At 38.2% G+C, this 24,722-nt stretch overlaps 1 protein-coding gene across 3 annotated transcripts; it reads right to left on the bottom strand.

Moving 5' to 3' along the window:
* Nucleotides 1-153: 153 nt before the first annotated feature.
* inpp5b (inositol polyphosphate-5-phosphatase B) lies at nt 154-24,456 on the bottom strand. 3 transcript variants are annotated; one of them, XM_062422260.1, is made up of 23 exons: nt 24,174-24,456; nt 22,519-22,599; nt 22,084-22,181; nt 21,913-21,942; nt 21,692-21,802; nt 19,834-19,980; nt 14,754-14,844; nt 11,879-12,049; nt 9,071-9,172; nt 8,664-8,778; nt 7,593-7,709; nt 5,773-5,960; nt 5,497-5,608; nt 4,895-5,004; nt 3,681-3,816; nt 3,389-3,499; nt 3,082-3,247; nt 2,451-2,686; nt 2,208-2,309; nt 1,782-1,866; nt 1,152-1,279; nt 932-1,043; nt 154-596 (listed from the first exon to the last, which is right to left on the bottom strand). In XM_062422260.1, exons 1-23 carry the CDS (start codon nt 24,227-24,229, stop codon nt 487-489), a joined length of 2,715 nt encoding a protein of 904 aa, XP_062278244.1. In that variant the 5' UTR covers nt 24,230-24,456; the 3' UTR covers nt 154-486. The 3 variants fall into 3 exon arrangements, with proteins under 3 accessions (XP_062278244.1, XP_062278241.1, XP_062278243.1); XM_062422257.1 differs by lacking the exon at nt 24,174-24,456 and having other exon boundaries at nt 22,519-22,835; XM_062422259.1 differs by lacking the exons at nt 19,834-19,980; nt 21,692-21,802; nt 21,913-21,942; ... (1 more) ...; nt 22,519-22,599; nt 24,174-24,456 and adding an exon at nt 17,804-17,904.
* Nucleotides 24,457-24,722: the final 266 nt, after the last annotated feature.

Raw genomic sequence — 24,722 nt, 5'->3', positions numbered from 1 at the left:
CCCCCCCCTAAATATATATATTTCCTTTTAAAATCTTGGCTGTTAAAGCAGCAAATGTGATTCAACACAATGATATAGGGAAGATTATCTTCCACACATGTGATTATGACTGATAAGATTTGATTTAAAAATCACCAGAGACACAGCTTGTTTCCCAACAGTTTATATGTATAAAAGTAATATGATGCTGAGATCAGAAACAATAAAGTACAAATTATTTCTTAAATAAAATATACATACATTAAAAATTGTTAGGTCTCTATAGACACTGAATGATGCACAATAAACTCTGTGACTTGACATATCATTAACATTAACATGAAACAAACCATCACTTATAATAATTATACTATATATCTATACAAAGAGCATTCTATGAATATAAGAAATCATTAACAATTTATTTCAAATACTGGACTATACAGTTTTTAGTGTTCAGCTTCAGCACAAAGGACAAGGGGGGGGGCAGGGGGACAAGTCCTCCATCTAGGAGGAGCCTTGGGCCAGGAAGTGCTGAAAGAACTCCTGTGTCTTCCTCTTTTCTGCAAGGTCCTGCTTCTTAGGTGACCTCAGGAGCAAGGAGGCAAAAATGGTGTCTATGAAGAAAGAAAATAGATTATTCCTACTACACAGTACCAAAAAACCCACCCTTTTTTGGCCCACATGTTATTATACTCTAATTAGTAGAGTTTCATTTTTTGCATGTTTTAAGGAATATGAGCAGAAGCAGAAATAGCAGAAATAACGTGAGCAAACATTCATAAATAGAACAGAGAAATAACCTGCCCTTTCTTTCATTTTCACCTCAGATTGCTTTATTTGCAAGTTTCTCTTCACTTACTCAAAATACTGACATAAGCATAATGCAGCAGCTAATAATGACATTCACAAATGAAAGAGACTTTAACAGCAACCAGCTTTCTTTTCTTACCCAAGATGTTCATATCTAATCGATTGCTTGCAGAATTCTTCAACAGCTCACGAAGAAAGGCAGCTAAATAGTTGAACACATTTTGATGGCACTGAGGTAGCATGGAAATAACCTTAAAAAAACAAACAAAAAACATTACATCAGATTCACTTTTATGATTTAAAACATTTTGAAATAAATTAATGCTGTTATTTCATTTACTGCATGCTGCCTGTTTTACCTTCTCACACTGACTGGTGCTGGAGCAGCATTCGAGGCACTGCTGGTAAAAGGAGAAGGGGACCACAGGTTCTGGGAGGGCGTCTAGGAAGAGAAGCAAGGCCTCGGCCACTGAGTGGTTACTGCCCGCTACAGTTCAAGATACAGTCAAGGACAATTCTTGACCACGCTTTGCATATTTTGAAATGTAGCAGCTGTTACATAACAATTAAACATGTTATGTAGCAGTATTCATTCAAAGTTAAACATCCACTTTATTTGGACAGAAATACAGGACAGTCTATATTTAGGTAGTGCATCTTCTGTTGCATCGCCTTTGAAATCCAACACACTGGATGAAATGAAAGTTAGCTATGACGGAAAAGTACTGACTTTCAATTTCAGTTTGAGGGTGTTTAGACAGCAGTTGTATCCCCGTCATATTTCACAGTTCATAAATTGAGATGATTAAATATAAAAAAGATTTGCTGTTTATGCAAATTGAATTCAAAACCCTAAAAAAATTGATTCTTGCACCATAGAAAATGTGTCACAGTTCAAATACTTTCACTTTACAATATGAGAGTTTTTAAAATGCTCATTGAACACAATTTTACACAAAAGCTTAAACTGGAATAGTTGTGAAGGATACGTAGAGAATCTGGCATGCCTGTATCAAGGCAATCCCTTATTTCTGAAAATTCACTGCGCAGCCCAGGTTGCTGAAATATGTCTTCCTGCAAACAGAGGAGAATGGCACTGAGGACAATTCACTGGGGCTGGAAAATGCATTTGAAGCATTTATGAAGTTGCAATGGACTCCATTAAAACCAAAAGCAAAACGCTGTGTTTATAAAGATTAAATCCCTTCCCCAAATCACAGCAGAGGCTCTGCTATTCTATCTGGCTGACATGCACAGCTATGAAGTTAATCCAGTGTTTTTGCAGCCTCAAGAAATTAAACATTTAAAGTTTTTTATTTGGTTGCTCGATTGCTGTGTGGTACAGTAACTTAACAGGTTAAGTGTTTTTTTTAATGTAGCATCAAAACAGAAGCTTAAACATAATATTTCCTGACCTGTTTGATTGCATTGCGAAACAAGTGATCCACCATCATCCACAGTTCTTTAGGAATGTCTAAAGGCTTGTCAGTGATTGCTGCATTCTCGTTTCCAGACATCTGTTGTTAACAAACAAGGCAAAAAATAAGCAGTTTAATAAAATTGGACTCAAATGTGTTTCACTGACCATATGCAATGTTATTAAAATATCATCTTGAGACAAAACCTGACTGGAGAAGAGGTACTTTAAGCACACTTGCCAGATCACTGAGGGTCTTTTGGGGCATGTCCTGGATGGGTTCCCTCAGCTGACACAGTGAATGGATGGATGTGCCGTAGCAGCTGGGCAGGTAGTTTCCTGTCACAGAGATGAAGTAATCCTTGCCACGCTCTAGGTGGAGCACCAGGATGTCTTCAATCTGCTGTTGGCCAGAGTTAAGTTCAGGCGCTGTTGAGCGGTTCACAAAAACCTCAAGCTCAATGTCCACAGAAGCACCTAGATGTTGAAGAAAATTGGACACATAAAGTAAGAGAAGGTGACAAAACTGTCCCACTCAGGAAATGATGCCTCCTGCCCAAATGAGTGCTATAACTGTGCTGAGGTCACTCAAAAGCAGTCACGGAGGTAGTCTGTGATCATTACAACTTAAAAAATATCCATACTCCTATCATATTTCTTTTTCCTGAGTCTTGAGATCACTCCATTATTTGCCTCACTACCTTTAAACATAATGATTTGCTCCCTCACTGCCAAAATAACTGTCAAAATCAAGTGTATGTGTCTAAGCTATTCAACCTCATAGCTCACAATTACTTAACAATTTGTAAGACCTAAAGGCAGAACATTGATGCTTTATCAAAATTAAGTCAGTTACTGTATGTGCTATTCACCCTGAGCGATGAAGCCTTTGGGCGGGTTGGCTGTGAGCCATGGTTTGCAGTACGTGGACTCATTTGGCTTCTGGATGAACTCAAACTGACATGGGACCTGCCCATCATTGAAGAGGCTCAACGTCTCTGCGTGGTGCTGCATGAACTTCACGTCCTTAAAGTGGAACTGCAAAAAAAAGGATTCATAAGATCAATACAAAGCTTCATTAGCGGAGAGTTTATAAAAAATACAATGAGAAGGCATATCAGAAAGCTTTTAAAGCTCCCATTACACTATATTAGGGCTGAAAGTAATAGGAAACGTTACCTCTCGCTTCATCAAGGTTACAGATGGAATACACTCATTCTCCATTTTGTCTATATTTCGAACAATCTCTTCAAAAGTCTTCTTATAGGCCTCACTATTTACTCTCTTAATCTGTAGGAAAAGAAATAATGCAGCATTTAAGTGTGTTAATATCTTATTGCAGGATTTTTTGGAACTATGTATGAATTTCACTTTCAAAAAAGGAAGACTACTGCATCTTTTTTCCAGACAAAAAAGAAACTCATTTTGAAATTCAAGATGAAAACATTTAAAAGAAGACCGAATTATTTACCCCAATGGTGAGCAGGGAACTGACTGGTTTGTGGTCACTGGTTTTCAGGTCCATGTGACTCTGGTATTGCTGTTGCTTGATGTTCTTCCCTCTCCATAGGATGCGGTCACACCAGGCAGGAACACGACATTTTTCACTGAATGCAGAAGAAATAACAAATGACATAACAAAGATAATTATGCAAAAATACATCAGTGTATGTGTATTTTATAAGTTTATAACGGCATACTGTTTTCTTTCATCAGGAGGTGAGAACAGAAAATACCACATAACACTGCCTTGCACTTTATAGCCACATTAATTCAGTAGCATGTCTGAATCGATGACATTCATTTAGAGCACGGAAACTGGATTCAAAAGCTACAAGGTTGTTTCAGTTTTCTGATTCAAATACCTCTGGTGGAATGCAAGTATCCTTTACACATTTACCAGGTAAAACTTGTAAGGCAAACTTTTTTAAACAGCAGCATAGTCTGATTAATGGCTGATGACGTCCACTTTGCATTACATTACAGTATCAGTTTTCCTCCTTGAACCAGATATGTCTTGTGCTTAAATAAAACTGTTCTCCGAGTATCTTTTTAAATTTACATTTATATTATAAATCCATTTTAATTTTGTTATCCTGTCTTCCATGCTTTATTTCTGTAATTTGTCTTTATTGTTCTATTCTGTATCTGTTGCATGTCTGTACATCGTGAGAGAGAGATCGCACCTCTGAAACTGCTCTTACTGAAGTTTCTTCCATTTTTTCTTTTCTTTGTTAATTTTTATGGTGTTTTTCCTTTATTCAAATCAAGGGTTTATGGAGAGAGGATGTCATATTGCCATATAGATTTTAAAGTCCCCTGAGGTAAATTTGTGATTTGTGGCATTGGGCTATTCAAATAAAATTGACTTCTTGAAAAGTGGTTCCATTAATCATCAAACAGTAGAATAAATAAAATGAGGTGTCTTTACACTTTCACATTTCTCTGATGAAGCATCAAGCAGTTGGATTGTTTTGTGTTTTTTTGCAAAATATGATGACAACAAGTTTCTCTGCTGGTGTACAAGGCTGAAAAGTTCTGCAATGTGTAGCTAGAACTGGAGTATTTTACATATCTTTCTAAAATTATTCTCACTTTAACGATGAACATGAGTGCATTGTTGAAAAATGACAAAAAGATGTTTGACTTTTAGCTCAGTGCAGACAAGACTTCATTTGAGATTACCTTGTATCCCACTGGTCAGAGCCGGTGTCATATTTGTAGGTGGGCTGGAAATCAATCTCTCCTTCCACAAAGCCGACAAACACTGCCTCCTCATCGATCTGCCTCTTGAGCTGAGGACCATATGCAGCTCTTAAAGGAAAATTCCGGTTTATTTGAACCTGAGGTATTTCCCCACAAACGTGGCAGTTGTGACTCTATTTGTCCAGCTAACTTTCTCTTGCAGCTCCATTACAGAGTTTCCGGAGATTCAGAGGAAATAGGCCCCATGTATAATGACGGTTAATTAGGGCAACCTCTGCCAGCCTGTTAACTGCTAAAGAGTTACAAATAAACATGAATCACATCAAAAGTTTGTTTGTGAGTCTGAACAAATGTAAACACAGGAACTAGCAGCTTGTATCAGTTCTTTATCCGAATCTCGGGAATCGCAATAATGAAGAAGCAGAGAAAAAAGTTAGAAGGAATAACAGAGTCACCACTGCCACGTTTATGGGAAATACATCAGGTTCAAATAAACCGTTTTTTCCCCTTTAAGTCTCACCACTCATGAACAGTAATAAGATATTTGAAAAGCATAAAGACGAGGACATAATTGAGATTACCTGATCATAAGTGTGCAGCTTTTCAAATTCCTTCTTGCTGATTAGGTCCTTCACATTGTCAACGTCAAGGTCACTGATCCTGTAGTTGAGGTCCCCAATCCATAAAACCACACTGGTGAAGGAGGTGGAGGAAATAATATGGATCAGATGACATCACAGCTTGATAACGGATGAGACTATATAAAATACTCATTCTAAACACAGGACTTGAAGAAATCAAAAAAATCAGAAATCTTTAAATCCACCCATTCTACAATTTATTAAATGGTTTCATACTCGTGCTTCATGATAGTGAGTGGCGGCTGGGTGGGGTCAAGCTGGCGAAACTGGAGACGGCTGCAAATGTCTTTATAGTCTTGATTACGTCTCTCATATTCTTCAATGTGGGCAGCCAAGTGAGAGTTGACCACGCAGACATCAGAATTGTGGAAGCGAAAACGGATGGCCACAGCGCCTTTGTTGCCCTGCGAATTGATTGAGTGATTAACAGAAAAAGAGAGCGAGAGAGGGAGAGAGAGAGGGGGGGCGGGGCAAATATCATGGAGTTATACATGCTCTTTTACTTGACACTAATCCAATGTTATGCAAACTCTTTTTCAGCTGGGTCCTTGTGCAGGACATAAACTAGTGTCTCATTAAAGCAGTAAAGGATGGAGCAAAGGCTCTCAATCATCACCAGCCAGCCATCTGCTCTGCACTGCAGGCACTGCTAAGCAAGCACAAGTGCATACAAGACAAGAATAACCTATAATGCAACACAACATGAAGAATTAAGTTTGAGCTGCTGGTCTTAATGCATCATGGGAGAATGAGCATTAAAAAGAATCGGTTCAGAGGGGGAACTAGACCAGGCTTGGAAGCACAACACTGGTTCAGCTTGTTTACACATTTTCAATTTATTTCATTGATTCTGTTTCATTCATTTATGGGTGGCGGTCCATCATGCGTGAATTGCATCACAGCAAAACCCTTGAGCATATTTCCTTGTTTATGGTTATTGGCCTGCAACTGTTTCGTTAGTTTAAATGCAGGCGGGGAGTTCCGGTCCTCTGATATGATGCCAACGCGCAAGTAACTTAAAATTGCATTCTATCAAAAGGCCACCAGGAGGCGACTGTTTTGGTGTCAAAAGGACTTCCGTCTCTATACAAGTCAATGGAGAATTCACTTCACTTCTCACTTGATTTCTAACCTCAGTAAACGTTTTCAAAATGTGTTTATGGTCTCAATCGCTAGTTTAAAGCCTTCTTCAATGCAGTTTGATGTTCATTTGTGAAATTTTGGCCTCCCTGATTTTATATTTGACGATAAAGCAGGGTATGCATTAGGGCGTGGCTAAGTCGTGATTGACAGGTTGATTGGTTCACAGGTTCAGGAGGGCGCTTCTTGCCCCTCCTGATGCCCATATAAGTAGAATCCGTGTTTTTTTTTTACCCGGCATGCACCGGAAATTTTCAAGATGGCGCTGCCCAGATCCGAAACTATTCGCTTCCGAGCAGCAGTCCACAAACCAATGGGTGACGTCACGGATGTTACGTCCATTTTATATACAGTCTATGTTTAAATGGCACTGACATTGAACACAGGAGCCAGATTGTTTTTTGTTATGTTTGAAGCTACCATTGATACTAACTCAACATTTTCCGTTTGTTTCCTCATGATAAATGTGTTTTAATATGATGACAACAATGCAAGTGATGTTGACTAAGTTAATAAAACTCCATAAAGTCAATCTAAAAATCAATTAAGACATTTTTGGCACTTGATGCCTAAAAGTCGGTTTGAAATATTGTTCAAAAATGTATGACAAAGCAAGACAAATGTGAGGGAATAGCAAAACAAAGAGGATTGATGTTATTTATCAAACGGGAATTGTGTAGCTGCTTGGTTTTTGTTTGTGAGGATGATGATAAAGATGAGTGAAACCCTTTCCCTTATATTCCTGTGCTACTACAGCCTGCCTGAAGCATGAGCTCTGATCCCAGCTGTTCTCAGCAGCTTGCGCCTTCCTTGTAACACGCTCTTTACACATTATCAGTAAACCTGCATGAGGACCTGTGCACGAAAGAGCGAGACCCTTTAGAATCAGTGCTCACCATCCTTCCCATGATGCCAGTTCCCACGGTTTCAATCTCCACGTCAGAGATGAACTCTGCATGCTCCTTTTTCACATAGAAGAGCAGCATGATGCCCACCAGACGCACCAACTTCACCTGTAGCAAGAGAAGAGCAGATTTACAAACATGAGTTCATAGAGTAAAAGAGAAAGAAGCACACCAACCCACAGAGTAACATGAAAAGTGCTATTTGCTTAACACCTTCATTGAAGTGTGGTCCCAGTGGTGTGAGGTTGTAGACACATGATACTGGCTCCAGTGCTTATAATGCAGCATTTTAACAGTTTTAGACTGCAACTACTATAAATTAAAATATCTAAAGTTGAAGAAACTAAGTGTCATTGTCCTGTGTTTTATTCACAAGGACGAATGGATGCAGAAAACCACAGCAGTTGTCCATGAAAGGAAGTAATACAGCTTCTTAAGTCAACCTCCCTGTCAACCTCACATGAAACATTTTAGACATTTAAGTAAAAAAAACTAATTTTTCAGCCTGTGAAGCAACACAGTGTCAACTACAGAGCAGCCAACTGTGCTTTTAGTCTGAGAACTGACAGAGGATGAAGAAATGACGTGTCATTGTACTGGCGGTGTGACATACAGACATCTTGTAAGCCCCAAGATAACAAGAAGAAAAACAGCACATCCAGGAAAAGAAGAAGTACGTAAGCTAGAGTCAGCACTCTGAGAAAGGGGAAGTAGATGAAAGCGAATACGAAGAAGACCAAAAAGAGAGAGACCAAAAAGTAACTTAAAATGTAAGGCCTGACTAAGCCCATCAAACTATCAGACTTACATAACTATTGTTTGCAATATACTGCATAATTTATGGCTGGATGAAATTACTACGGCCACAAATAGGAACTGCATAAGGATTTTGACACTTTGCTGTACACAGAAAGTTTCAAACTTAATTAAAGTAGCATGAAAATATAATTAAAAAAACAAGTCCTTAGCAGACAATATATTATATTGGCCAATAACATTCTCAGGGCCAGAAAAACAAGATTAAAGCAAAGAACAAAAGAAAAGAAAAAAAGACTCCCTTACTAAAGCGTACTTGGCATCTGGATGCAAGGCCTCCGACACAGCCTTTGTCCACTCCAGCTCCTTGGGGGTGTCATTGAAGAAGAAAGCCTCTTTGCTGAGGTCAAGCTCCTGGAAACTATTAGGAAGGACAAAAAGAAATCACTTCAGAGTCTGACTCCCGTTGACTCGGAGCTTTACTCTCAACTTTCAAGGCTTTCTAAAAACTTTTCCTCTCCAAAACACCAAAGTCGTAAACTGAAACGTAGGCTGGATTTGTGGACACGTATTGCTGAAAGCTGTGTGTGGGCATGCTCTCCTACTTCAAACTGAATCAATGGCCGCTTACATCTGTCAGAGGTTTGAGGAGTAATATGTCTGTCTGTGTAATGGGATTAAAGCTGTTTTGCAGCAGGGTTGACGTTACTTACCCCACGCAGTACATGTCAGGGGGGTTCAGGGTGCAGCTCAACCAAGGACAGAGGCTTTCCTTCGGTGTCTGTCCGTTCACATTGTAGGTGCCAAGGAAAAACCTGAGACAGAGGAGGGAGAGATGAGGAGTGGGCACAAAGGAGAGGAATACAGATTCACAGAGTGTTTGAACAAGTGGCATCTACTATGAGTTGTTCCTGCTTATGGTGAATGATTTCCACTTCATATCACAGGGAGATTAAAACTGCTTAATGGTGACCACAATCTGTATTAATCTGATGCTTTGTTTTACTGCAGCACTCCTTTAGTCTAAAACTTTAATTTATGTCGGTTTACACAGTTACAACTACAGTAGGAGCTGCCTGCTAAACAGTGACACTGAGCAGCTCCGGTGGAACTTGAGCACCTCAGTTAGAGCGCCAAGCATTAACATCCCCGCTGAGATCTACTCTGCCGATTGAGATTTAAAACTCAGCTCGTTTATCTGACCTTCAAGCATCTGCTGCACAGGAGCAGCAGAGATATCTTCATTTTCTGCTGACTGCCATCATGCTGAACACTTTCTGACCTAATGGCACTAGCCTCAGCTAACCGGAAAAATGCTGAAGCCATCTTTATACATAAATCTTGTGCTGCTGCTTTTCCAAACTTTTTGCCTGATCTGCAAATCAACATGGATATTCAGTACATTTTCAGGATGTACCGTAAAATGAGATGAGAGCAGGCTACGCTCTGTTTAATCTATAAAATGTCAGAAGATGGTGAAAAATGACAATCGCTGTTTTTTCCGAAAGCCCAAGACAACATTCTCAAATGTCTTCTTTTACCCCAACCAACAGTACACAACTCAGCGATATTCAGTTTACTATAATAGAAAACTAAAAAAAGCCAGAAAATATTGATATGGAATTAAAGAACTTGGATGTTTTTTTTCTTAAAGAATGACGCCAAACAATTAATGTCAGAGTACCATTTAATTATCTAGTGTTTCTGACAAGGGTAACGACATGTAAACCCATCTGCATACTGTATACTGCATAGTGAAAATACTGTTGCATTTGAACACAAAGCATGAATAAAATCATTCTGCCATTTTAACTTTGTTTAAACTCTAAAATCCAGTGACTTTGACAGAAACCAGTGCAGGCCTGTGTTTCATTATGATGCATTAGCTATCTTGAGAATGTTTCAGGTCTGAAACAAACTGAAACCAATGGGTCCTCTCTTTGTATCCCGACACAAGGGCAGAAAAAAAAATCTCAAAAACCGTTGAGCCAAAACTAGGTAAACACACCGGAGAGGCTGCTAGTCCACATGAATAACACATATACACACGCTTACATCTACAGACGATTTTGAGACCTCAATTAACCTTAGAGAAGCCTGGTGTGTGGGAGACAATCAAAGCCCCCCCATGAAACAACATGCAAATTTCACACAGACAATATGGAAATTAGACCCAACACAGGTCTTTCTAGGTCGGAGGAAAGAGTGCCATCCACTGATCCAACATGCTGCCAATGCTATAGGGCTTCACTGTATTAATTTAGTTCTTTTTTTGCATGCTTTTATACATAACCCTGAATATTTTCGTTTTCATGTCTTTATGTGTAAAATGTCCTGATGTAATTCTGTATGACGACTTTGGTTCAGTCTTGAAGGATCTAAAATGTGAAATCACTGTTCAGTGACTATGTAACATCTGCACTTTATATGTTGTAATATTTTTTTGCTGCTTTGTCTCTATGCTGTTTTTTAATCTTGTCATTTATATTATGACATGTTGCTGCCTCCTTGGCCCAGTCTCCCTTGTGAAAGGATTCTCAATCTCAATGGGCTAAAACCTGGTTAAATAAAATTAACAAATATGTCACAACTTCTGCTTCATTTAAAAACACCCATTATATTTATATTTCTTTTCATTCTTTGCTAGATTTTTCTATGAGTGTAAACATTAGGGCACAGGTCCACCAGCAGGAGGCAATGTGGTTGATAACTGAAACATGACACTGAATTCTTACTTTCCAAATCTGATCCTCCTTAATAAATGTCTGCGCCGCTACAGAATGATCAATTTTCTACAGCAAATAATAAATGAGATGAAGCGCTATAAGCAGCGATACAATATGTGAACAATCTAGGTTGGTGCATTTCTAGACAGTGGTGCTTAATTTAGCAAAGCGCTAAGCACACAGAAATACAAAACCCACAGATGTTGACTCATTCTTTTTACATAACACTTCTCGGATCCAAGCTGTGCTCACAGCTACACACTGAGGGCTCACACTGTTCCTGCCCAAAACTGTCCATCCAAAGTTTTAGAGACTATTTTATATTTATAACTGGTCAGCAGAGTTCAGCTCAACACAAATGTATAGTGTACAATATTTTGACATGTCGCAGACTTTGAAGCTTAAGAATATCAATTCTGGATATAGAAAAAGGGTGTTATATATACACACTATTCTTGTAATGTCTCCTTGATTGTGTAATGTGTTTTCCTGGTTCTAAATGCTACATTACACTAAAGCAATAAAGCTGTCTTGTCTTGTCTGTTCTGCCTGAGCAAAATTACGAGGGACAGATTAATCATCCTTCTGTAGATTAACCAGCGTATGAAGCCCCACCCAAAGTATCAACACATTATTGATACTACTGATATTAAAAATATATGAAATGTTATATTTGATAGGACCAAGTTGATAGTGTTGCGATGTGTCATTATACCACAATCACAACTGTACGCATGAAAATGTATCAAACATATGATCAAAAACACACCCAACAAACAGTAAAGAGCTACATACCTGAAGTGCTCTCTGTAGGTGTAAAGGTCTTCATTCTTCAGCAGCTCACACCTGATAAGGTTGTCTCGTAGGCCGAACTGAGGCATGGCCAATATCTGAGCTTTGTTAGACGGGGTGTGGCTGGAGGAACGCACCAGGTCATCCCGGTCCTCACGGCTGGAGATGCCCTGACTGCACACCAGAGGAGGAAAAATAACAGTTAGGTGTCGGGGGTGAGTGGAGACAGACCAAGATAGAAACGGGATCATTTTTGACATGCTGGTGAGATTTCAGAGGGGCAGAGAGTGTCATAAAGAGTGTGTTTGTGTAGATTCTCCTACTCCAGTGCTTATGTACAGTTGCTTTGATCTTTGACTTAAATGCCCTTTCAAGCTTTTCCTCTCCTAGAAGCTAGAAATAAAATGATGGCATGAGAGACACATTACACTCCGCTCCAGTGTAACAGCACTTAATGTACAGTGGATCACTGCAGCGACAACAGGAACCCCGGTTATGCAGACGAGCTCTATTTCCATGTCGTCATTAAGGAATGAAGCTGAGAGGAGAGGAGGGAATATAATATGGCGGGACCATGTATTCTTCCAGGAATATGCTGCAACTAAACTCCATCTTACAGTAGGCAGCAGTGGTCTGCAGGTTAAACAACACATTTGCATTTCAGAACAACTTTAAAACACCCATCACCAAGCTGCTGCCATGCACATACACAGTATCTGCTGCAACTGTGGAGTAGTATACACATAAACTGATGAGTACACACTAAACTTAAGATATCATCAAATCTATTCACTTTTAATTCAATTATTTTTTTGAAAGATTTCTGATAAAGTAAGCATGGTCCACTTTGTGAAACATCAACGTAGAGTGAACATTTTAGTACAATGTCATCATATTAAATGGTCACATTAAGGTTTTGGCTAGTGATTTTCTATATTTTTCTTATTGTCAACAAATCTCATGTGCAGAGCCTACTTACAAGTTATGTGTGTGTATCCAAACCCTGATATATCTTACTCCTCTCCTCCGTCCTATTTACTGTAATGGATGTGCTGTTTACTTGAAGTCTCTTGCTGTGCGTCTCCCTTTAGCACTCAGATGTCTCAGGAAGTAAAAAATCCATAGAGATTTGATAACAGCGCTATTTGTTTGAAATGCATGAGTCAACAATTATCACTGGTGTTTGTAACTGCACATTGTTTATTTTAAGCTTTACTCTTCAAAATAGCTACTTCTATACTTTATACTAATTATACTATATGTGGCTTGGCAGCGTCCCCAATTCGATTCCAGCAAGGGACCTTTATTGCAAGTCATTCCCCTCTCTTGCTCCTTGTTTCCTGTTGGCCTCTATGTCATGTACTATCAATCTAAAGGCAAAAACAAATCCCCAAAATAAATCTTTAAAAAAAAAAAAAAAAAAAAGAATTAACAATATCTCCATGGAGGTTTTGACCACTATTAAATGCTATGGTGTAATGTTTTTTGGCTGGATCAGCCACAAATCAGCCCCTATGACCACAGTTGTCCGTGAGTAAGCGAGTGACTGAGATGTTGTTGTTGTGAGATGATGAAGTGGAGGAAAGCAGCGCGACACAGAGCACCTGTGCTTCCTGCTGTGAGCTCTGACACGCTCAGCTCCACAGTAAAATGCAGTGAAATCGACTAAACACTGTTAAACAGACACATACCAGCATCTCTGCTGTCTTCTCATCTACTGTCCAGTGTAATCGACTCTTCAGCTGACAGCAGCCATCAGGAGGGATGCTCCGTGGTGCATTTGGATTTTTATAACTGAACTAATACCAGCACACAAGCTTTATATTTCACATCACAAATGATTAAAACACAAGTCTCGCAGAGTCATCAGTTTAGTGTGGAGTGGCTACAACTTGATTTGACTGTAACTGTGGTAACTGGGCGGAGATAAGCCTCCCAAAATTTGCACCCAAATTGCTGTGAAAACTTTCATTTACAATTTCTACCCCACCCTCCGTCATCGACTGAGAAAGATGGAAAAAAAACCAAACCAAACAAATCATAGAGACATGAGGGAGAGCGCAGAGTTAAAGCACCCAGATAACAACGACTCTGACCAAACACTAAATACACGGTGAATCACTCTGCCAAAATACTCAGAACAGACTGAAAAACAAAATACATCCGCGGAGTGAAACAGAAGAAAGAATTAATAGACAGGCAACTGGAATAGTTGTAATTAAAATAAGTTCTCTTTCAAATCAAACTACATTCATAACCTTTTTTTTTTTTTTGACTAAAACGTTGCTTAATCATGTCATGTGAAATGCTGCTTCAGTGAACATTACCAGCAATATTATTGGGAACAATACAGAAAATTACAGATGAACATTTAATATCTAGAAATTCACATAATAGCGACTACCACTGACTATCCCTAGAACTAATAGGCCACAGTTTCACATAGTGACGATACACGGTCCAGCCATATACTGTGGTTTATCCTTGTCTTCTTATGAATGTGTGCACGTTCAGTTTGGTCTACACACGTGCAGGTGACACACTACCGCCAATGATTTCACACTATTCCACTGATTTCCAAGTGGCAGTAACACGCTGAAAAATGCAGCAAAGCTCGAACAAAACCTAGAAAGAAAAAGACTTCTAGCAAATGAAAGTGGATGTAAAAAAAAAAAAAAAGGTTTAAGAAATTTAAAAAAAAGAACTTTGCAAATGTTTAACGAGGATGGAAATGCATTCAACATGTTTATTACCCCTCAACGATGCAAACGACACATTGTGGTGAGTAACACAGGATGTACACAGAATTTTTGTTTATTCTTTTTACTAGTATGTAAAAACACACTCATAGCTGTGAATTTATAAAAAAAAGCTTTACCTTTCTGTAAAGGAAGATGCTCTGGATGTCTGTTTGCCACTGTTGTCACCTTTCTCCCCGTCTAAAGATCCCTTTTTGTCCAATGGTTTCTCTGTTTGGAAAAAGCAGGAGAAAAGGAGAGGGATTAAAAGAGGGTTTATTTATTTATAATGATTAAAAACAGATATAAAGATAAACTGAGGCAATGCATCACAGCTGCACATGATAATCATCAGAACTGCCAGAATCTAGAAGCTTTTATCAAAAATGAATAATATCCTGTTTACAGATTGTTTCATACAGCATGTGTCACTGTGCCCCGCAGGCTGCTGGGAGAACTTTCCGTCTATATTATCTTAATTTGCTCATTTTAATAAAACAGAACCCATCCCTGAGCAAACCCATACATCAAACCTCAAGTAATTAATATGGAGAATAAATTGAAGCAAATTATGGTTAGGAATAAAAACAAACTCAGCTCAGTGACACGCAAGTCAATCCCAAAAGTGCCACGTCAGTGCTCAGACGTTTGGGTTCAAAACCACTGAGACTGTCTTTTGCACTTGGTTACAGTCACTGCATCCTAAGTAGCTTCATTTAATGGCTGAGTGTGAAGTATGAGACAGCATGGCCCCTGTCTCCTGCAGCTTGGCAGAGATCACAGCTGGCTCTGCTGAAAAGGAAAAGCCAGGTTCTTTGTGCAGGAAACTGAACTCTACAAATTTAGGCAGACTATGAGAAGAGCGCACCTGACCAGACCAAAGACATTATTTAGTTACTCAGTGGATGAAATTTATTCTACAAGACAACTTTTGCATTAACATGACCACTGCTTGGCAAACGGGAGGCAAATATCTCTCTTAAAATGGGATTACAATCAGTGATGCACTGACATGGATATCAACAGTTCTTCTACTAATATCATGTAATAATAAAAAAAAAACAGGTCACAGAGCATAGAGGTAATAAACTTATGAAGCTAAAAGTAGGATTAAAAAAACAATGCAAACTAAAGCCAATAAGTGAACTGCCTTTTTTGTCCAAAGCAGCACTAAAACTTAACATATAAATGACAAAAAATGCACTTCTTCTTTTATCAAGTAAATATTACCACAGTTGGTGGAGATAACTTCTGCTGCTGCGTCTTCATTTCACGGAAACATTCTCATCACTACATTTTTACTAAGAAGATAGGAAGCGGTGACCCGTGTATCACTATCCTCATATCCATTAAGAAAAAAGGTCAACATGACACAAATGCTTACAGCGCTTCTTTCGTTCTGAACATTTTGTATAAAGAACGAAACTTAAATGAAAAGAGAGGTTAGACGAGGCAGAGTCGCCGTAAAAGAACCATTTTAAAATTCTCAGAAGTACCAATGACATTTGAATTCAAACCCTGCAACTGTGTTGTTTGTGTGAACAGGAAAAGGAAAAGAAGACGACACTTATGTTTGACTGAGAAAACTGTCAGCAAACTGTGAAATGCTTTTTAAAATGTGTGTTAAGGACCGGTATCGTCTGAAGTGAACCCACATGAAATTCAAACTCATTCCTCTGTTTATATAGGGATACGGATCAAACATGTTAACTACACTGTATCAGGGAAAAGGTTTGTTTTAAAGACTAATGTACAGAAGAGTACAAGCTTTGAGCTGTCAATATAAGATCAATGTGAAAAGGGTTTCTAAAAAAATCCTTGGGGCTTGATTAATATGCACATATATATATACAATCTCATATCACCATGCACCAGCTGTCATTTAACAACTTCTCTTCACATGCTGTTGAACAGTCTTATCACTATATTTAGGCTCTTTGCTGTGAAATGCAGCAGTTTGCTTTTTGCATTGCATCTTTCACCTTAAAGCTGCCTACTTAACTTTACTATTTTTTTTAACATATCAAACAAGTGAACCACACCTATTTATTACTGCAGATATGCATTTTGCATGTGGCACACGTATCAGGCACTAACCCCCCTCCTCTGTGTTATTATATGACATATTTTACATTCCTGCACATGCTTTAGTATTCTCAGCCAACTTTAATGAGCTTAACTAAAGTTTTAACCACCGAGGAGACAGTTGCATGAGGTCTGACCAAATGCAATGTCACAGGCATCAAATGCTTCACTATCTGTGGTAGATCATAAGTCAGCATAAATGTCAAGCTGTTTTATCAAGCCTCAGACTCTTCCCTATTAATACAACGAAAGTCGTTCATAGGTGTTTAACAACAACAGCGCAAAGTTCAACATTACACAATTTCCCTGCATGATCTCCTGAACTATATTGGAGCTAATAAACTGCAGAGGAACACACTTTTTTTTTTTTTTTGTGATTTTAGCCAGCACAGTTGTAGATATACAGTATGAAACAAAAAACAAACAAGCCAAGAAAACAGTTCCTCTTTCCTTATTACAACAATTGGCAAACATACTGACAATAAATCACATACAGGTTGTTTCTCACGTCATCAAGAGACAGTGAAACACCTTTACTGGGAGAGAGAGAGTGAGAGGATAAAGTTTACAAGCCAACTGATTCAAAGCTAACAGGCTAAATTAGCAAGTCAAAAAAAATGAAAGCTAAGTAAGTAAGTAAGACAAAAACGGGGGTCTCAGTGAATGACAAAATCATGAGCAACTAAAACACGTTATTGGTGACACCAAACACAACAACAGGTGTCATTTTTCTGTCACACATCGACCACTAATATCATAGTAATTTAGCGAAGAGCAGCGTTAGCATTAACTGCTGTACTATATCAAAAAATGAACCTAAATTAACACTTACAAGAGCTTGATATTATGGCAGCAGCTGACAAATCTAGTACTGTAAAACTGCGAATATTTAAGGTATATATATATTATCATTTCCGCTTGACAGACACTGGCCTCTCAGCTAAACTGGCTAAAGTTAGCTTCCTTGAAAGAGATAACAAATAGTAGCCACTACGCGCTAGCATTAGCTCGAGAGCTAATCAGTGTAGACTGGCTACCACTGAGTGATGCTACCACATCCACCGCTTTAAAAACAACATGTGAAGGAATATTTTTTTTGTCATACCAGAGTCTCTCATCACTCCAGACATCTCTCTGCACCGCTCCCAAGCATTATGTGCAGAGGAGCAATGTCCAGTGTGCTTCAGAGTCAGACCTGCCCATGCTAACGATAATGAAGGAGGAGTTTCCCTTTCCCCTGCTGCAGACAACAGGAGGCTTACACTATAACAGCAATCTACTGTGCAGAAGATGCAACCGGAAAATGCAATGTATTGCATGATGATGATGGCGTAAAAAAACGATTTCAGGATTTTTGGAGTCTGTCTTAAAACACCTTAAAATGTGCTTTTTAATGTAAATGATGCAGGGGCCAAAATCCACAGAGTGTCAATGCAGTCATTTTGTGCATATCAAAGTTTAAACCTAAATTTAACTTTTTTTAGCATTATGTTCCCTCTTTGAGTTTCCTCAGACAGTGTTCCCTGTTGAACTGCATTGGAAAAGGGGGGATTTGGCACTAAAAATACTGTAATGTTAAAATATATCTACTTTATTTTACTGATTTGGATGACTGAGGCCTCATATTACCTTCAGGTAAAAACTTTTAAATACATTTTTGCACAGAAGGAGGCGTGTGGATTTTGGCCCCCATCATTTAGACTACATTATAAACACATTATGCAGGGATCTTCTAATGGCAAGTATGAACAGGAGAAATGATTATGGCAAGAAAAACCTATTTCAATGTTCATTTGGGTTCCTGACTATGTTTAAAGAAAAACTGTGAACCCATATTTTAAGCTCAAAGAGTTTAAGATGACACCTCTTTTGTTTATATAACTCTGGCATTTAAAAATATGGTCACTAATAAAGACTGTGTGCTTTGTGAGTACACAGTTTTTGTTTGTTTTGTTTTACATGAATAAACCTACTTTCTGTATTATAATATATGATTTGTATATGACGTGCCTGTCATAACATGTCATAACATGTCATTAAAAACATCTTATCTAGCATGCAAAACATAATGTTGTATGAAATCTGCATGAATGCATCATAATAATTATGTAAGAGAAATTACACAAACTTGTATCATTCTAATAAACCATAAAATATGGATTCATGTTGCAGATTTTATAAAGTGTGGTAGTATACTCCCTATATTGTTTTATTCATATTAATAGTAGGTACTTTTAAAGCGTGGTTTGGTTTGGTTCTATACTCAGTTATATATTTCTTCTTTCATCTTTTAACTCCATATAAGGTTTGTCAGCCAAATGTTGATAAAGGTAATCATGCTGTTGTTGTTTTAGCAAAACCACTTCATATCAGATCAGCTGAGTCTGTGCCACATTTAGACGTATGTACATAGGCTTTCTTTTAATTTCTGGCATTTAAGATAAACCTTCTTACTCAAATGGCTTCATGTTTTGCTCAATTTGTTTTGTTTCAGTTCTCTAAATGTTTTTCCATTCCCTGAAATGATTGTAGTGTTTCATACTATTGTATTTCATGTGCACCTGTGAATCACCTTTTAACAAATGATACTAAAGAAAAAAAGTCGACTGGCTTTTCGACATGTCACAGCAAGAAAACAACTGGGTATTATTAATTACCTTTAATAAAGGCGGCTCTATTACCCAGCTGTTGTGCATGCTGGCTGGTTGCTACAGCTGACTGGGAAGCTTAAATGGAACGTCGCCATAAATAACGTTACTAGTAATTACCCCTTTGTGTTGTCTGGTATGACACATGAAAGTATCTGTCATTAAAAAAGGAGGCCCGTTGTGTGACTGGTGTCCTTCCATACATGGTCCTCTCTTTGAGTTACGAGCAAATTCAGTGCATCTCGTGTGCAGGTTGGACCGATTGTATTCAAAGGAAGTGGAAATTGCAAAACGACCCAGTTTTATGATGAAACCCTTTGATGTAGATCTGTATCTATGTTAGGTTTACTCTGGCGAAAAAAAGAGCAAACACAAAACAGATAAAAGATAAAACTTGCCACCTCACCCACTGAGCGAGAGCTATCCTTTACTGGACTCAAATAGATGTTTGCTGTGAATGTCAACAAATTGAAATAGGACGACAAACCTGTTTTCCGGTGCTGGTTGATTTTAGTGAGCGTTGTGCCGAGGGGTGCAGCAAGGGCCTGTTTGGCGACTCCCTGGCCTCTGGTGGCTTTGCGGTACTTGCTGATCCACTCAAATGTGGGTACCTGTGAGGGAGACTTGCAAACATCTGAAGAACAGCACACAGAGGAGAAAGCCAGAGAATTAGAATAATTTAGGATGATTGCGAAATGACATGACAGTGAAGCCAGAACAAAGCAAGAGTCTGATCTGACATTTGCATTTTCTGCTTATTTGTTTTCAGGAATAAGTGAATAAATGTTATAAAGAAAAATGCTTACTTATCAGCCCCACCAGTGTTTAAGAAATAGAAGAACTTTAATTTAAAAAGCATTTTAGCTAACAGCTTTCTATTTCTTGTTCTTGCATATGGGTCTTATACACCACCTCCACACTTTAACAGCAAATACAGGTAAAAGTTACAGGTACCGCAGTGCATTAAGGAATCTCCCTTTCATCATGCTTACCTTTACCATTTTTCACATTCTTCCTTTTAACAACAGGTGACGGGTTATTAACACTTTCCATCACTGGTATCCCTCACAGGATTAACAGACTTTGTGGCTCATTTTAGAATACCACAAAAAAAAAGGGTAATACAAAAAAAACACATCAGTCTTCATTCATTCTCACGTGGGGTTTCCAATGTGTAAAATAGTGAGCCAGTGACGAGAGTGACACATTGACCGCCTGTCAACCTTTCAGTAGCTCACTCCATTCAGATGAACAGGATGCGGCGCGAAAAACAAAGTTCAGGAGTATTGAAGTAAGTATCCAAGATGAAGTAACATATCCTTTTTAAATTGTTTTCATCTTGTCCCCTGTGCGAAAGTGTGTTGCGAAAGATACAAATTACACAGAATTCACCTTCCAAACTCCACCCCCTTCTTTCTACATCTGTCTGTGTCACTTTCTTTTCGTGTCAGTTGTGTGTGTCACGCACGCCCCAATAGCTGATGAATGAAGTGACAACACCAGTTTGTATTTTAAATTCAATGTAACTTACGTATGTGTGTATTTATTCCTTTAAAAAAACATATAGTTGTCCAATGAACTAATGCCAAATTTAAAGAATATATATATTTTATGGTCTGACACATAATTTCACCTCAAGGCAATTGAAGCGTTGACTGGCTGAGCAGGTTTCCTCCACATAGATAGTTAAATCAGATAATGTGTGCTTTCTCACAACACATAACAGAAGGGGCCTGCCACCATGATATGATCTACAAAACCTCAAAATAATCAGTTTGCTGCAGAGGTGTGTCAGTGTTTGTGCTGTTTAAACAGTTTGACACTTAACAAGATGTTGAATGCAAAGGCTTTTCATTGCTCATGTCATGTCAGTGCATGGTGACTCATTCATTTTCAAGATTTCTTATTTTTCTCAAAATGTTCACAAACTCTCTTGGAGTTTTAAAAGGCTATGAGGACCCTGAGTAGAAGACATTTTAAAAAGTGAATAAAATGGCTTGGCGAGGCAGAGCAGTTTGTCCACTAATCAGAAGATCAGCAGTTCAATCCCTAGCTCCTCCAGTCTACATACTGAAAAGTCCTTGGGCAAGATATTGGATGTCAAATATCTCCCAAAGGCTGTGACATCACTGTGTGAGTGTGTGTGTTATGATTAGCACTCCTACTGATGAGCAGGTTGGCACCTTACATGGCAGCCTCTGCCATCAGTGTATGAATGTGTGAACATGCATGTGTGTAAAGCACTTTGAATGATCAGATGACTACAACAGTGCAATATAAATGAAGCCCATTTACCATTTAATACTGGATGTCATGATCATATATGAATCTGAGGCCTTACTTACCACTCCAGGCCCTGTTGACCTCACTGAGGAAGAGCCGCGAGTGTGAACCAAAAGGAAGTCTGAGCTCTAACCCCTCTTCCTGGTAGCTTATTCGCACTTTGGTATCAGCCCCTAGAAAAACACAGAGTAAACAGACACCATTGTGTTCATCAGTTTCATGCAGTGGATCAGTTGTGTGGCATATCATGATTAATTTGTGATCTACATAAAAAGAAACTCACCCACAACCGCAAGTTCCTCTGGTGAGGAAACTGTAAAAAGTGCAGCATGAGAAATGTGTTAGAGCACTTCAGAGTTAATTATCATGTCAACAGAAACAATAGTTATCTTGAGGAGTCTTTTGTTTCTGTTCATCTATTTGAGATAGAGTAAAATATATGAAAGCTGCTCACCCTCCACAACAGTAAAGTCAAGGGAGATGGGTATGATGTCCTCCAGTGTCACATCATCAGCAGTAATGGCCATCCTTCGATGGGTATAAATAAAGATTCTACAAAATAATACAAGACTAACATTATAATGATATGGTTTAAATAAATAAACATAAATGGACAAAATGTAGCCCTGCAGTAAATACTACCTTTGCAAGGTTTAAATATAATTTTGGTTACTGTGTTGCGTCACTACTTGGCGTAACTTTGCAAATTTCAGAGTTGCGCAACTACTTGATGTAACTCTGTGGTCATTTTCTTGGACAGTTTGCAATGTTGCCCTGGATTGCATCATGTAAGGCTTATCATGTTCTTACAAAAGTAGTATTGTTGGCCTATAAATAAAAAGGTATATTATACAATTACACACAACCATGTTATCAGTTCAAAACTCACGCATGTTCTTTTGCAGACTCCACCAATCCTAGCAGTCTGCTTTCTGCAACATCATCAAAGAAGACGTTACATTGGACAGCATGTTTGCAGTTTAGTTAAGGAAATACTGGAAATATACTGGAAGACCTTTAACCTTTCTCTCATTACAACCACTTGTTTATTTAGCTGAAACAGGAACAATTTACATGCATGTTATTGCAATCTATATTAAGTGGTGGATAGCAACTAAGTACATTTACTCAAGTACTGTAGCTAAGTATAGTCTTGCAGAGTATTTCCCTTATGCTACTTTATACCTATACTTGTTTGTTTGTTTTTTCCTCTACTGCATTTATCTGACAGCTGCAGTTACCAGTCAGGCTACAAATTAATATCTAATATCCATCTCAATGCAACATTAAAATTATCCTTACATATTAAGGCATCAGTAATTTTTTCACGGACCCCCATCTGATAAGATTATTGCTGTTTTATTAAGCAAACTGTATGAAACCCCTGACCAAAATAGACATACATGCTGTCATTTTATTACTTACGGATGGAAATTATAGTGAAAATAAATGATTCCCCTTTTTGCTTGTGATCCCCTGGAACCCCTTTAAAGACTCCTGGTCGTCCCTGGACCCCAATTTGAGATTCGAGAGCCACTAATACAACAACATTTACATGTAACAATGACAGGTGTAATTCTGCTGTAAACGTACTTTTGATACTTTTAGAATATTTTCCTAACAATATATTTCCTGACTTATATTGACTTAAGTAACTAAATACACGACCCTTACTTGTAACAGAGTATTTTAACATTATGGGTCAACTTGACTTAACCCTATAATGCCTGAACCATCAAATAATTGCCATAAAATTAAAATTATTTGAAACTAGAGTTGATTGGACCTTCTGACAAGTAATTAAAAAAGAGTAATTAAATAACACTTTGCATCTATGAGTTTTGTTTTGTATCATATTTGATACACTGACAATTTTTTATTTTATTTTTCATAGCATGATTTTTTTTAAACACATGAAAACATATTGAATACAACTTTTTTAAGGTCCTGCATAAAGCTCATAACACCTTATAAACTTTTTTATGCATGATAATAATATATAATGCATGAAATGAAAATTGACAGATTTACAGATAAATGACTTCTATACCTGCTGTATCTAATTTGATACTCACATTTTCAACAGGAATTTACCATAAAATAAGCTACAAAATATTTAGTAATTCAACATTGCATTGGTTTATCTTTGTACTACATGTATCTGATTGTATATACATCAGGTTATATCAATATGATACACTTGGCGATGCAGGGTTAAGGAGGGCCTGGTTTTTTTTTTTTTTTTTTTACTCCACTGCTGACGAAACAAAGTTGCCATCTTGTGGATGGAAGTTGTAACTACAACAAAAAAAAGTCACACCCGACTACGTGTGCTGTGAATGCATTGCCTGGATTAAAGGTTGTTCTTTCTGTCTACTCTCAGTGACATATAAAGCATGGTACAAGTTAACACAGGCCTCACTATGGGTCTCTCCTTCAGCTGAGTCATGTTAGTTGAAGTTAGTTTAAATCAGGCACTCCTTAATTTGAAGTAGTGTACAAATAATCCATAAATAAGCGTTTAAAGTCCGTAAAAAGGATACTATTAGGCAGTTTTCTTCCCTTTCCAGAGACTCCTGAATAGCGACGGACTGATCCATGATGAAGTCAACTTGGATGACAACTCCCACGCTGCTTTCCCACACAAAAATACCGCGAGTCGTCTCGAGCTGTGAAGTTATTTCTCTCTGATGTGAAAGGCGCGAGCGCAGCAGCAGCAGGACGAGAGACAACACAGAGGCGCAGCGTAATCCGACATTATTTCTTTTTCTCGATCCAGATGTTTTTCTCCTTCCTCAGCTGCTGGTCCGAGGCTGACTGCCACGCACCGATCCGAGGTCCCCTCTGCGTTGCACCCACATGACGTCACATCTGGGCTGTCAAATCAGTTTGGTTCGGATTAGGCCTCGAGCGACAGATCCAAAGAGGATTATGTCCTACAATTAGACCCATATCCCTACTTCTACAAAGTTATATCAGAGCTTTCAAGAGTGGGGCTGCTTTTTTTTTTTTCAATTTGTATTTTATTATTATTATTCTTATTATTGTGAGAAGAAAACCCACCCATAATTATTTGTATTGTGCATGTTGGGC

The sequence above is a fragment of the Scomber scombrus genome, chromosome 7, assembly GCF_963691925.1.
Source record: "Scomber scombrus chromosome 7, fScoSco1.1, whole genome shotgun sequence".
In the NCBI taxonomy this organism is placed as follows: Eukaryota; Metazoa; Chordata; class Actinopteri; order Scombriformes; family Scombridae; genus Scomber; species Scomber scombrus.
The sequence above is the reverse complement of the archived record's forward strand: the minus strand, read 5'-3'. Positions and strand labels throughout refer to the sequence as shown.